Below are 15,268 nucleotides of genomic sequence, written 5' to 3'. Positions count from 1 at the left end.
GATGACTGAACTCTCTACTTCTTATGGGCCTTCTTGTGTGTCTTATGACACAGTTAGGCGATGGAAAAAGAATTTTGAGTCTGGTGTAGAGTGCATCAAAAATGTAACAAAATCAGGTAGGCCAAAATTTGCATCTCGTTCCAAAATAAAGGATATCATTGACGGAGATGCCAGATTTACAGTTCGTGATATTGCACGAAAGGTAGGCATATCATTATCAACGGTTCATTTTATTTTGAAGAAGCTTTTGAATGTCAGACAGATTTCTGCTAGATAGGTGCCACATCTGTTGACCGATGAGCAAAAGAGGCAACGGGTTAAGATTGGCAAAAAGCTGCTTCAAATGTTTCCAAAATATTACAAAAAGCAGTTTGCCAATGTCGCCACAGGTGATGAAACTTGGGTCCATTATTTTGAGCCCGTCAGAAAAGTAAGCAAAGAAATCTGGGCCACTCAACACAACAAACACCCAATAATTGCTACACGGTCTTTGAGTGCAAAGAAGGTTTTGCATGCAATTTTCTTCTCCGGTGAAGGAGTCGCAATGAAGGTGGCGGTGAAAAAGGGCAAAAGTAACACTGGGAAGTATTACAAAGACGTTGTACTTAGGAAACTGAAAAAGTATTATAAGAAACGACGCCCTGTCAATGGTTTTAACCATATCCGTCTTCTACATGACAATGTCCCCGCTCATACCTCCGCAATAGTTTCGGCGTTTTTGAAAAAATTAACTGTTTTGCCTCAGCCCCGTATTCTACAGACCTTGCCACATGTGATTTCTTTTTGAAATCCTCCCTTGCTGGGCGGAAATACCCCAACAGGCACTTGGATCTGCCATTCATCAGTACCTAATCACTGTGCCCAAATCAGCGTACCGTGAGCCTTCAAGAAGTGGATACATTGGCTGAAACTATGCATTTTTAGCCATGGGGAGTACTTCGCGGGTATGAAATGAACACTTTTGAGCAAACTTGAAATTTGAAATCTCCAGATAGAAATAATCAATACATATAACCGGTGGTTATTTAAGTCAAGTTGCAAATATTTGAGTTTTCCCTAATAAAATAATGTTGTGTTTTCTGTTTTAGACCATGACCTTTATTTGCGAGACTTGCGGATTTTACATGATCAAACGACGTTTGCAAAATCGACAATAAGCGGAAAAACATGGGTTTATATCGAATATAACCTTGCTAATGGAATTATAAATAAGTTAGGGACGAGAATTACTTGTAAAAAGACTTATCTTCTATTATTTTCCCTCTACATGGGTGTCCAGTGAAAAAAAAAATAGAAAAGATAAAACCTATTGACGTTTGCCTTGCAAAAAGAAATTTTGTGTCGAAGTGTTCTAAAAAAACACTTAAGTCTCGCAATTACTACCTACATAAAATAAAAGCTCAATTAACGCCGGGTCCTAAGGTCAGATATCTTTAAATAATAACCTGAAATCGACCGTGTTTGCTGAAATGTTAACGGCGTTTTCATGTGTGGTCACGTGACAAACTTGTTCATCCAGGGTGAAAATAGGGTAATTTTTCACTGTTTGAGGCCTCGAAAAAAGGGGGAGGGGGTCGAAAAGCCGTCAAAACACGTCTATATGAGGTAAAGGGTTTACAAAAAATGGTGAAAAACCTTGGAATTACCCAAAATCTAGTTTTTCCATGTTATCACGTGGCCTTTCATCTAATTTTGGTAAAAAATTGTTGTTTTGTAGCATTTTGAATTTTTTTGATTAAGTAAGTAAACACAAAAATTAATATGCCAAAAGACTGCGCGTTTCGTGTTATACTGCTACCAATGGCTTATCAGTAATAACTACCTGTTTAAAGAGAGTGAGTAAAGCTTACATTTTAAGACTTGGATCAACTAAAAGCTCTAGATTTTTCAGAGACACTTTCAGTGTTTCCCACTTACTGGTAAGAAACCCAGGTAATTCTCGCATGTATCAGTTCTTTACACTAGGCATGTAAAAGAATCAATAAGAGCTAGGGACTGGTTCCCGGACTCCCTTGTATCTCATAGCTGTCTCTAAGAGTCTGTTGAGGTAAGGACCCTACTGGAAATAAGTGCTTGCACTTTCGGTAGTTATCCTTGACCGCCAGGTCTAAAGAAAATCAATCAATCAATCAATCAATCATATTTGCCTAATTTCTTTGACCTTGACCTTTGTTCCCTGAACTGCAAGCAAAATTAATCGGACATAAACAAGAACGTGTTTGTTAAACACAAATGCCCCCGGCTCCGATTCTTGTCAGTAGCAATATTTTCAAAAAATGTTTACCATTCACTCAGTTATGGGACAGAAACATTTACAAAAAATTGTAAACCAAGTTATATAGCTTGACCGAGTCGTGGCATTTTTTAATTGTGAAATATATAAGTTGCCAAGTCATTGCTATGACTTGTGAAGTGATAAATATTCAACTTTATCAAATATATATCAATGTAAGAAATCTAAAACTTGGCACCTTGACCTTGACCCACTGACACCTATAGAATATCATGCAAGTTATCTTCCTACCAAATATGAAATACACCTGTCAATATAAATAAAGGCTGTATGGGCAAAAATGTTAAAATCTATTTTGAGCATTGATGACCTTGACCAAACTGACCCCTAACTCCATCAGAAGGAAGAATACCATGCAAGTTATCTTCCAACCAAATATGAAGTAAATCTGTCAATAAATAAAGGTTGTATGGACAAAAGTGTAAAAATATATTTTTAGCACTTGTGACCTTGACCAAACTGACCCCTAACTACATCCAAAGTAAGAATAACATGCAAGTTATCTTCCTACCAAATATGAAATATATCTGTCAATAAATAAAGGCTGTATGGGCAAAAGTGTAAAAATCTATTTTTAGCACTAGTGACCTTGACACATTGATCTCTAACTCAATCAAAAGGAAGAATACCATGCAAGTAATCTTCCTATCAAATATGAAATACACCTGCCAATAAATAAAGCCTGTTTGGGCAAAAGTGTAAAAATCTATTTTTAGCACAAGTGACCTTGACCCATTGATCCCTACCCCTATCAAAAGGATGAATACCATGCACGTTATCGTCCTACAAAATATGAAATATATCTAAGCAATTATCATTGTATAATAAACAAGCAATTATCATAGTATTGCAAGCAATCCATAAGTCCCCTACCGGTTAGAACCCCAGCAACATTCTGATGGGCCATTGGCCATTCAATTTTACCAGTGAATGAATGACATGAATGAACTTAAATCTTCTGAGTTCTAAGTTTGTTATATCACAGTAATGTATTAAGTTTCCCTGCCTAGTATTAGGAAATTATGTTTAACCAACTTGTCATATTATTACGATAATCCTTTTGAGGAATGAAGAAGTTGGAGTAAAAAATACCAATTTCTCGAATAAAATCTAAGTTCAAGGGGGACATAATTCTGGAAATAGTCTTGCTAGAGTATTAAATCTACTCAAAAATGTTGAGTGATAATAAGAAACAAATATATGAAGTTTGAAGTAGATACATTAGGAAATAAAGAAGTTATTTAAAAAAAGACAACATTTTTTTCATAAAAATTCTAAGTTCAAGGGAGGTAATACTAATAATTTTTTGTGCTAGAGTTGTAAACCTTGTCACATATTTAAATTTAAATCAGAAATCTTGAAATTCAGGCTATTTGTTGCCATAGCAACCAGAATTTTCAACATAGGAAGAAAAGAAAAAGATGTGCATAATCTCCAGACTGCCCTCTACCCATATTTTAAGTTTCATAAAAATATTTTCAGTACTTTTTGAGTTATCACTGGATCCAGTTTATGTGTTAAAGTTGCCATATTTTCAGACTATTTGTTGGTATAGCAACCAGAATTATCAACATAGGAACAAAAGAAAAAGACGTGCATAATCTCCATATTGCCATCTATCCATATATCAAGTTTCATAAAAATATTTTAAGTACTTTTTGCGTTATCGTGGGATCCAGTTTTATGGATGGACTAACAGCACACAGACAGACGGACAGAGGGTAAACCTAAAGTCCCCTCTGGTTAAACCGGTAGGGGACTAATAAAGGCTAATAAAGGCTGTATGAGCAAAAGTGTAAAAATCTATATTTAGCACTGGTGACCTTGACCCAACTGACCACTAACTCCATCAAATTTTATGTCCCTATCAATTATAAATGACATCTGTCTATAGAATATGGTTAATAAGTTTTTTTTAATACACCTGTATAAATGTAAAAATCCATTTTTAACATCGGTGACCTTGACCCAAATTATCCCATACTATACCCAAAGAAGGAGGACCCCCACTTGGCATGTTTGTATTAAACATGAAAGACATCAAACAAAAAATAAAGGCTGTATGAGCAAAAATGTTTAAATTTATTTTCTAAACCAGTGACCTTGACCCTAGAGACCACTTACCCCACAAAAAATTAGAGGACCTTTAAAAGTATCCATCTACCGAATATGCAAGATATCATAAAATAAATTAAGCAATTAAGAGAAATTTACAATAAATCCAACTTGCCTGAATTAGGTTAACCAGACAAGGCCCTATTTTCAAAGTGAAAAAAGGGAAATAACTGGGAAACATGGATGTATTGATAAGTAAGTGTGGAATTTAAGAAGCCATTAATATAGATAGAACTTAAGATATATCCAACTTGCCATTTTAGGTTAACCATTATTCATTTTCTAAGTGCTGAAAAGGGCAATAACTTGGTAAATATGGAAGCCATAGATATGTAACTTGACCAGATCATGTACTTTGTAATGATTAGGAAGTGTGTAAACTAAGAAGCCATTGGTACAGGTAGAACTTAAGAAAAATCCAACTTGCCGTTCTAGGTTAACCTCATAAGGACAGACGGACGGACGGTTCAATTACTAAATGCCCGGGGATATAAAAAGAACACTGTACATAGGCCTTTGAAGAGGCAGATGTGCGATGGAATAGGGGTGAAGGAAAGTGTGCTTCCGACGTTTCGTCTAGAGGACTCGAAATATAATACGTACCTCTGCATATAAGATATATATTTTATAACCCCTCATTCACCAAAGTTTTGAAGATAAAATTTATATTTAAAGTCTATGTATGTACTGACAATTAATAGATAGGGTTCCTAACAAAATATTACAACCTAGCTCCCAGCCTTCCCGTCTCTAGTATGAATTCGCAGACTTTTTCATATTTAAGCCCAAACTTCTATTCTACAACTCTTAAAACTTATAGTAAATTACAATGGTATATACATGTATTAATAGTCTCTTTTTTGTGAAAAATTACTGTAATATTTATTTTCATATTCCTTTTTTTTAAAGAGTTCAAATGTACATAATATGTAGTATTTAAATAAAAACCAAACATTTATTCAGTTGTAAATAATTCTTTATTAATTATATAGCTCTTAACATTTGTTAGACAATAAAATTGTATAATATACCGTAAAAAAGAATGGAGCAAAAAGTATAAGCATTTACAATTTATATGATATATATATTGCATAGTTAATCATAATAATATACATTTATATATTAATACATTATATTAGCACCTGGATAAAAATACATTTTCTTGACTAGACTGTACGTTAATTATTGCATAAAAAAGTTATAGTTATAAATATATACATATGTTAGAACTATTTAAACAATTAGCTATTTGTATGTAAACTAATATTCACTCAAACAAGTAGCTTTAATGCTTATCCTGGTTAATTTTAGTAATGGACTGGTCCTGCTTTGAATTTGGAATAGTCCATTTGAAAACTAACGAATTTCAGTATTATTATACAGTAAGAGCTGTCATACAAGAGACAAGTCCCCCCGAAAAGGTTTCTTAAGCACTCAGGTATTATGAAAAGCAAAGAGAATGAAAGTAACTAATTGCTTAAGATTATTCTGGTGAAATGAAGTGCTATTTATAGCAAACCTAACACCTTGGGACAAGGGTCTTGGATACGACACATCTTGATGTGGAAGACAGTTATGCCAAGTTATTTTAAAATCCTTCAATGCATGACAATGTTACAGTTTGGAAACTAATGTGTGCCTTCAAACTCAAATTATGAGCATAAGTTCCTTCAAACTATTAGAGTGACCTTGACCAACATGGGTCTTACACACAACACGTCATCTTGATGTGGTAGACATTAGTGCCAAGTTATATTAAAACTCTTTAATGCATGACAAAGTTATAGTCCGGACACGAATGTTTGTACCTATAACCTCTAATAGTGATAGCGTGAACCTTCAAAATGTAAGTGTGACCTTGACCTTTTAAGAACGTGGTTCTTGGACATGACACAATGTTGTCATGTGATAGACATTTGTGCCAAGTTATTTCAAAATCCCTCACTGCATGACAAAGTTACAGTCTGGACATGATGGTTGGGAAAGTGGGGACTTCAAAATGGTAGTGTGACCCTGACCTTTGACGTAGGGATGTGATTCTTGAACGAGACAAATCGTCTTGATGTGGTAGATATTTATACCAAGTTATTCTAAAATCCTTCGATACAGTCCGGACACAAATGTGTGTACCTTAAACTCTTATTTTGATAAAGTGAAACTTCAAAATGTTAGTGTGGGCTTGACCTTTGAGTTAGGGATGTGATTCTTGAACGAGACACATGTATTGATGTGGTAGACATTTGTGCCAAGCTATTTTAAAATCCCTCAATGTATGAGAAAGTAACAGTCCGGACACAAATGAAGTGGGGATGCACAGACGTACGGACGAACAGACAGTACTATTTTTAATATGCCGCCCTGCGAGGGCATAAAAATAAAACTACCAATAGTATAAGCCTGGTAAAAATGGACAGATGTGCAGTTTGGCCTGACTCTATTCTATACAGATGGAAAATGCTAGTTACTGTTTGTTCCAGCAGATTAAGGGTTAAAACTACTAGCATAGCATAATATTAATCAAATATACAATGTCATTCAAAAACAAAACAAATATATACATATATATGAAATATTTCAACATTAAAATATACCTTGTTAAAATATATGTACAGACTCTATTGATTGGTCCCTATTTCACAACACTCATGAACTGGTCAAATTTTCTTTCCTAAAAATTAAGTGACTTTACAAAATGTTCATATGTTGTTTATTTGGTATACATGTACAATGACTTCACTAACAATTTCAAGGCTTTCAGTTGCCCCTCCAGCTTTATATGTGGAGCTGTGGAGAAAAAACTCCACTTGCCCCTCTCCTCCAGCTATATAAGTAGGATGTGAGAAGAAACTTTACTTGCCCTTCTATTCACAGGTATTATTTCATGCATGATCTTAGCCTGGTGGCAATAAAATTTGCCTATGTAACCATGCAGTAGAGACCAAGATTAAGGGGCACATCTGTGCTGTCATATCATGATCTGCACTGTATGTTTTTAAATTTTCCTTTAAAAAGATGAATGTTTTTTGCTCAGACTGAAAGATGAACATGTACAATTTAAGATTTTAAGCGTGATAAGGGTTTAAAGGCCCATTATGCCTCAGAAATGGTAACATTTTTATTTCTCAAAAACTTTAAATTTTGGTATCTTGTTACAGTTTCCAAAGAAAAAAATAAATATGCTCATTTGCCACATAGATGAACCATCTCTTACTTCTTTTGCTCTGTTTAAAATAGGTATAATCATAGTGAATGAGTATTTTGTATGGAAGTCAAAATACTACTTTGTTTACATGTTGTCACCATTATGACAAATTACTGCACATTCAGCGCAACTTTCAACAGTTGTTAAACATCTAATACGCCCTTAATCTGGTATTCAAACATTATCAAACACATGTTTGACATTACTAAAGATTTAAAAAAAATATGAATTTCTGAGCCATAATGTGCCTTTAAGTATATAGAATATTCTCAAAAATCCCAAATTTTGCAATGTTTTTACAGTTTTTATGCAGATAAAGAGCTTTTAATGGAATCAGGAAATACTGACTGAAAGAAATGACAAAACCAACATAATGGGTTTGCGACCAGCATGCATCCAGACCAGCCTGTGCATTCGCGCAGTCTGATTAGGATCCATGCTGTCCGCCATCAGTTTCTCTACTTGTTATAGGGTTTGTAAGCGAACAGCACGGATCCTGATCAGCCTGCGCAGATGCACAGGCTGATCTGGATCAAGGTTGGTTGCAAAAGCACTATGTTGGTTTTGTTGTGACGCGGCTCAAATGTTTAAAATCAAGGAGCTAATTGTGCTTTAATCACCCATAAACAATCTCATGCTCACGGGTATACTAATTTTAACAATAAAGATAAAATTAAGACATTTATATTCTTGAGGTTTTACATCTTATTTATACATACATGCACATATTTAATCTGAAATTTTCATTACTGGGAAAGGCACGTCAATAGTTGAATAAGTGAATCAAATGAAGTATACTTTTCATGATAATGATGAAATGTGCATCATTTCTGCAACACATGATGTATAATTTGTCTAAAATTTCATAATTACATGTCTGTCAAAGTCTATAATCAAGGAATATCTATAGTTCAAGGAAAAGTATGTCTGTTGTTTATATATTTGTTATGAATTTGTGAAATGACGTAGCCTAGCCCACAAGGTTTTATAATTCCTACTTGAAGACCTTTCAAGAAGTAGCTCAATATTTTACAAAGACAAAGAAGTAAAATTTAAACAAGAGGAGAGAATTTTCTTCAACTTTGCATGATTTATAGAGAAACACAGCTAAAACAATTGAATGCATAGAAAAAGACTAAACAATGCTGTTTTAAAAGAATAAATACTAAGTATTAAGGTTAATCTATATATGAACTGTGCCACGAGAAAACCAACATAATGGGTTTGCGACCAGCATGGATCCAGACCAGCCTGTGCATCCACACAGTCTGATTAGGATCAATGCTGTTCGCATACAAACCCTATCTCAAGTAGAGAAACTGATAGCGAACAGCATGGATCCTGATCAGACAGCGCAAATGCTGGTTTTGTCATGACGCGACTCATATATAAAACAGTTAGTTAAATGAAATTTTAACAGTGACTACTGAAGCAATAAGAACAGGTTGTGACTGAGGCATCAAGAAAAACAATGACCTTATAAGACTTAAAACATAGACAAATATGTGGAAATAAACCTTAAAACATAGAGACAATTATGTGGAAACAAACCATAAAACATAGAGACAAATATGTGGAAATAAACCTTAAAACTTGAAGACTTGTGGAAAGCCGATAAGCCTTAAACCCTCCACCATTTGCAGCAGGTGAATCATAAAAAATTCATTTTTTATATATATTCAACATGGCAATTTTAAAGTCCATCTAGTCAATAGCCAGTGGAAAATGTTTGCTGACCGAGAAATAATACAGCAATTCATAAGTAGATACAGTGATAGGGGCAATATGTTTACTTAATTTAATGCATGCAAGGATTTTGACTATATTTTATATGGTATGATGGATGCTCTGACACTGTTGTGGTCATATAAGCCACACACATTAGCTTTACTAGTGGAAGAAATCCATTCTGTGACTCTCTACATATTTCCAAATCTAAGTAGAAACACAGACTTACTGCTGTGGTCTTATAAGCCATATATCAGCTTTACTAGTGGAAGAAACCCTTCTGAGCCTCTTTATGCATTTCTGAACCGGAATAGAAACAAAGGCCTTCTGTAAGCTAATTTGATATCTTCCTGACATCAAAGAACACAAATGTCATGGAATGGATTTGAACACAAGAGTGCTAAAATACTACATATTGAACACATATTATGTTGTAAAAATGTAGTTTGGTAAGTAGAATAATAAAAACTTATTTATTTGCCTAAATTATTTAAAGTAAAAAAATAAAAAAGATTATTTATTTGCCAAAATTTTGAAAGTGAAATAATAAAATATTACTTATTTGCCTAAATTTTTAAAGTAAAATAATAAAAAATTATTTATTTGCCTAAATTTTTAAAGTGAAATAATAAATGATTATTTTTTTGCCTAAATTATAAAAGTAACAATAAAATATTATTTATATACCTAAATATTTTTTTAAATATTTATTTTTTCCCTTACTCTAAAAGATGAGGGGACTGTTATTTACCAACAATATCTTAATATTAAAAACAATAGATCTGATGGTTTGGTCCAAATTGCAACTGTTTTGATTAAACTATATTTAAAAAAAATATTACACATTTTACAATACATGTATTTGCATAAATATACATAAAAAAAAAAAAAAAAAAATATCAATCCACGCTACAAATGCTAGAATTACGCCACATAGATATTCGTTTTTTCCTATTATCATTTTTTATAATCAAACCCTATAGGAAATATTATTATTAATCCGATATCTATTGTGTCGTTTTTATATTTTGATGCTTTGTTTGGTGCACTTATCTCTTTTATCATGAATTGGAATTGTTCGTATTTGTTCGTTTTTTCCGCTAAAGTGGGCGTGACGTTAATTGTAAAATTACGACGTCACGTCCGTTGATATTATTATTATTTATTTACCTTGAAAAAGGCATACATTTGCCGAAACGTTGGAAAAATAAAAAATGATATTATACGTGTTATTGCTGTGACTTTATTATTTTCATAAATATACATGACACTAAACTTAACATCTTCAACTAAGTGTTACAAAACATACAACCTGGAACACTTTGTTGGCCATTGAAAAAATCACAAATATGTAACAAGAAAGTCTTAAAAAAGAATTAACAGAACAATTTTTCACTTGTAGAATATATAAGTAACAAGACCAGTATAAAACTCAAGAACGTATTCCTTGAGTGTTAACAAAAAGAATTCAAATCAACAAAACTCTTCTGATTGGTCTGTCAAAGTGAGGCTGTCAAACTCAGAATCAACCTCATCCAGTAACCATGGAGATTCCTCAATGATAAGGGAGATCAGTCTGTCCAGATACCATTTCTGTTTACTGGCTTCAGAAACAATCTCTTTGAGGGAATCAACCACTTGTTCCTGTCAAAACCAAGAAAAATGATCAGATGTATATTTTAATACATATAAAATTATATAAAATAATAAATTACATAAAAAATATATATAATTCTTACTATATAACATGCAGGTACTGAACTTAGTAATATCCAAAGTAAATACCTCTAAAGCATTAACACTCACTTATAAATCTTAATTTGCATTTTGCCCATCTTCTAATCTGGACAAACCATTTACCATTTTTGGGATAAATTTCAAAATAGTTACTGACTGATCAGCAAACAGAGCAGACCATGACTAGATGTAGGATGTGCCAGCTGATCTTGGTCTGCACTTGTCACATGGGTAGAATGAGTTGCCATGGCAGACAAAGGGTTAACCTATCATATGCTCGCAAAGCGTTGTTAAAGCTGTAAACAGTTACATTCAAGCTAGATGTTCCGGTTTGTACCGGTAGCAGGTGTAAGATCCTTATATTAAGATGAGATAGTGTAGAATATGAACACCAGTGATACAGATTCTGTTAGCATAAATCAATAACTTATTTTTTGTTTTAAATGTTTATTGCCCTTGAATATATGATTGCACACAAACCCAAAGAAAGAAATATGCTCTTTTTTATTTCTTAAATTCTTTTTTACAGATTATTTGTATATAGTATTGTGTAATATTTGTAACCATAGTTATCAGTCTTATTCTTATCATGTGTCGTTTTTTTGTCTCTTATAGTCAAGCAATATTTGAGAAGAAACCTTACCTTGGAGGCATTGTCTAAATCAAGGGAGGTCATCGTCATGTTATAATACTCCACACCTCCCACTGTCTGGCGTGAATCTGAAAAGAATATAGATTTTTAAATAAAATTACACCTCCTTATGTGTGTCGTGAATCTAAAATTATTAACACAAATTTTGAACAAAATTTATTAGCCCCCTATCTCCTTCCTTACTAATCATGGCCTTCCCACTTGCCTTCATACCTCTGTCTCTGCCCTTCCCCTCCTCCCCCATCCACCCACCTACCACCTCACACCCTAACTTCCCCTCCTTTCTCGAACATTGCCCCTCTTCACAAAAAATCCTTTCCTCTTTAAAATCTGCAAGAACCTGCATTTATCATTCTTCGTATGTATTTTTTCAATATTACATATATTAGATATGTTTCATTTTAAATATTCCTGAACAATAGCAATTATAAGAACAAGAGCTGGTGGTAGGACAGCATGCCTGACTATTCTCAGCTAAATAGTAAAGCAAGATAAAAGATATTGTAGAATTTTGAAGTTCAAAAGGGCCATAATTCTCTCAAAAACATATAATTCTTATGGGCCTTGGATAACTACCACCTATTATACTCTCAAATTGGTGTGTAAAGTTTCATCCCATTCCATTCAGTTGTTTTGGATATACCAACTTGCATGAAAAAACCTTAACCAAAGCATGACACCAACACTTGGGTGAGAACAATAACTCTTCCTATTCTTCCATTAGTCGAGTTAAAAATGAATCTCTTTACATTGAAATGTGAACATAAATTGCCATACATAAAATGCCAATATGATAACATTTGAAAATTATAGTGAACATAAGACTTCAACGAATAAAGTAAACTTGTACTTTTTTCTTATGACTTAAGCCTCTGGCAATTATTTTTTCAGGCAATAAAGCCTTCACTTAATGGTCTAGGTCACCTTGTTTTTTGGTTTCTTTATGTTTGAAAGTCTGTAGCAGCAAAATCAAATCCCAAACAGAGCAGATATTTTTTTCAGATAAATAAGCATACAATTTTTATGATCATAAGCATGTACATTTACATAGCCTTGTAAAACAAAATAAATATATTTTCACTTACTATTTGGTTTAATAGGACTGCGAGACTGTCGTAATTTTTCTATCGCCTTGTCCCTCGACAATTCTAGATCATGCATTACAGCGTCCTGAAAGAAATTACAGCATTTATTATACTAATAATTACTTAATAACACTGCTCAGTACCTTTTCCCAGCCATTATAAGAAAAAGTACCTAGACCAGTTAGGAAATTTTGCGTCATTTAAATTGTTTAATTGGGAAAATATTTGGTACCATTTTAAACCTCATTGCAGGTTCCTCCTTATGAAAGTACTGCTATTGAAACTTAATTACTTCTTAAATCAAAGTACTGTTACTTCATTACTGAACCAAAATCTAGTACTGATACCGATACTGCATAAGTACTGGTACTGAAGTACTATACCAAAATCAAGTACTGATACTGCATAAATACTGGTACTGGTATTGAAGTTATATACTCCTAGTACAGTTGCACATGTCTGAAGTGCACAGATAACTTAACCATATGCCAGATGTCTATGGGTCCAATACCGGTATGTACCGGTATTATTGGGAAATCCAACCATGATAGATTATGATGTCCGACAAACTAATGTATGAGGTGTAATATTCGATAAAAAATTTTTGTAATGCAGTCTGACAATAACAAAAGGGGAGAAGCTAAGTGTAATCTGGCATTTAGTCAATAACAGATTGGCCTTGCTGCATTCACAGGTGGGATAATTTAGCCATTTTTCATATAAGGAAATAAAATACAAAGCCATCCAAAATTACTTTTATAAAACTCGGAATATTATATAATATGAAACTTAATAATATGTTTCCTGTGAGAGTAAGTCATAACATTTTGACGCTAATGCTCTTCCATAGAAACGAATCAAAGTATCAATTTGGAATGTTTCGGAATTTAGGACCAACAATTTTTTTTGGGGGGTGAGAGTCTTGTGCCTTTTATCACTCTGCCAAGGAGGGACAATTTAGCCATGGCTTTATCTTACTTACATAACACATGCTGACTTCAATGCAAACTGTACATTTCAATTATATGAAAAACAAAAACAACTGCATAATTTCACAGGCCCTGAGCATGTTTTTGAAGTTATTATTTCATTATAAATATAATTTACTGAGAATAAATTTTATATCATGCATGCACGCACGCATGTATGCAGACAATGCATTATTTTTATCTTCACTGAGGGAGAGTATTTACTGCACCTTCATGATAAATAACGGTATGGTAGATCAAAATATATCCTAGGATGGTGAAATCTGTATGATATAGGATAGTTTAATGAATGTCATTATACAAATGCAATGATTTTTCACATGTTGAAAGCATGATTTTATATAGATAATCAAATTATGTGCTCCGGATTTCTTTGTAAACAGGTTTCAAATTTAATACTAAAATAAGTATTTCCAAAGTAAAGTATTATCTTAAAATAAGTAATAAATAATATGCTCGAGGTTATATTCAATCCAAAATTAAAGAAAAACCAACATCTGTCTAGAAGACAGTGGGAACTTTTGACCATCCTTAGAGCCTTATATATCAACTTAGTACAAGTGAAATAAGCATGTCTAGTGTGTCTATCAAGGGGCATAATTGTGTCAAAATCCTTGACAGAATTATCTTTAGTCTTCTTGCCTAAAAACCTATGACTAGCTATCATTTCTTGTCCATAGCCCATCATGTAAGAGTTATACTTAAGACAGAACATGTCTTGTTTGACTGAACATGTGTTGTCCGGAAACTAGAACAATACTTTTATAAGCATTTACCTTGTCCTCTAATTCAACTTGCAATGTTTCACTAAGATGCTTCTGTTCCGCAACTTTGTCCCCTAATTTCTTTATCTGGTCCTAAAAACATGAAAAGAACTTTTATTACATGCTTTTTGGTGGTTAATAGAAATATATCAGTGAAATATAAAATAGTGATAAAATACAAGTATAAAATATAAATTTGATATTTTCACTGTTTTGAATTTAAGCCTGTAAAGTCTTTTCAGTGAAATACCAGTGTGCACAGTACTAGAAACCAACTTAATGATGTGACATTGTAATTTGGCACACTTTTCATTTAGTATTAGGTTAAAATGCATTTTCTAAACGTTCCTTTGCATATTATGTAAAGAAAAAATGTTTGTTAAGTGTAAGATTGAAATGTATTTCAACCTGTGAACACCAAAGCTTCATAATTTCTAAACAAATATCCTCTATTTCTTTAAATAAATCATACCATTACTAAAGTTTAGTCTAAACAGCAGGGCTTATAAGCATATTAACCTTACACTATTTAATCAGATTGAAAAAAGAAAAGGGTCTATAATTCTTGACAAAAAGTACAGTTCTAGTAATGTCCTTTATACAACTATTGCAAATACAGAAATATTTCTTCAGCATCAACTTATATTCTAGCTAAGCATTATTTTCCCTAACTGCTACCCTTATCCTTTGCATAATTTCCCTC

General features: G+C 33.1%; 1 protein-coding gene across 1 annotated transcript; it reads right to left on the bottom strand.

The window, feature by feature from the left end:
- Positions 1–10,592: 10,592 nt before the first annotated feature.
- On the bottom strand, positions 10,593–14,994 carry LOC132715640 (uncharacterized). The gene is made up of 5 exons (XM_060698677.1): positions 14,974–14,994; positions 14,578–14,658; positions 12,813–12,897; positions 11,719–11,795; positions 10,593–10,982 (listed from the first exon to the last, which is right to left on the bottom strand). Exons 1-5 carry the CDS (start codon positions 14,992–14,994, stop codon positions 10,812–10,814), a joined length of 435 nt encoding a protein of 144 aa, XP_060554660.1. The 3' UTR covers positions 10,593–10,811.
- Between the last annotated feature and the right edge of the window lie 274 nt (positions 14,995–15,268).

This window comes from Ruditapes philippinarum, unplaced genomic scaffold, assembly GCF_026571515.1.
Source record: "Ruditapes philippinarum isolate M1 unplaced genomic scaffold, ASM2657151v2 ctg7454_1_1_1_1, whole genome shotgun sequence".
NCBI lineage: Eukaryota > Metazoa > Mollusca > Bivalvia > Venerida > Veneridae > Ruditapes > Ruditapes philippinarum.
Note: the sequence above shows the minus strand (reverse complement) of the source record. Positions and strands in the feature narration are given on the sequence as shown.

Coding starts and splice junctions, on each gene's coding strand:
- LOC132715640 (XM_060698677.1), bottom strand. CDS start 14,994: ATGAAGCTTTGGTGTTCACAG. Junction 11,796..12,812: donor CAGTCCTATTAAACCAAATA/GTAAGTGAAAAT, acceptor TATTCTTTTCAG/ATTCACGCCAGACAGTGGGA. Junction 10,983..11,718: donor ATTTAGACAATGCCTCCAAG/GTAAGGTTTCTT, acceptor TGGTTTTGACAG/GAACAAGTGGTTGATTCCCT.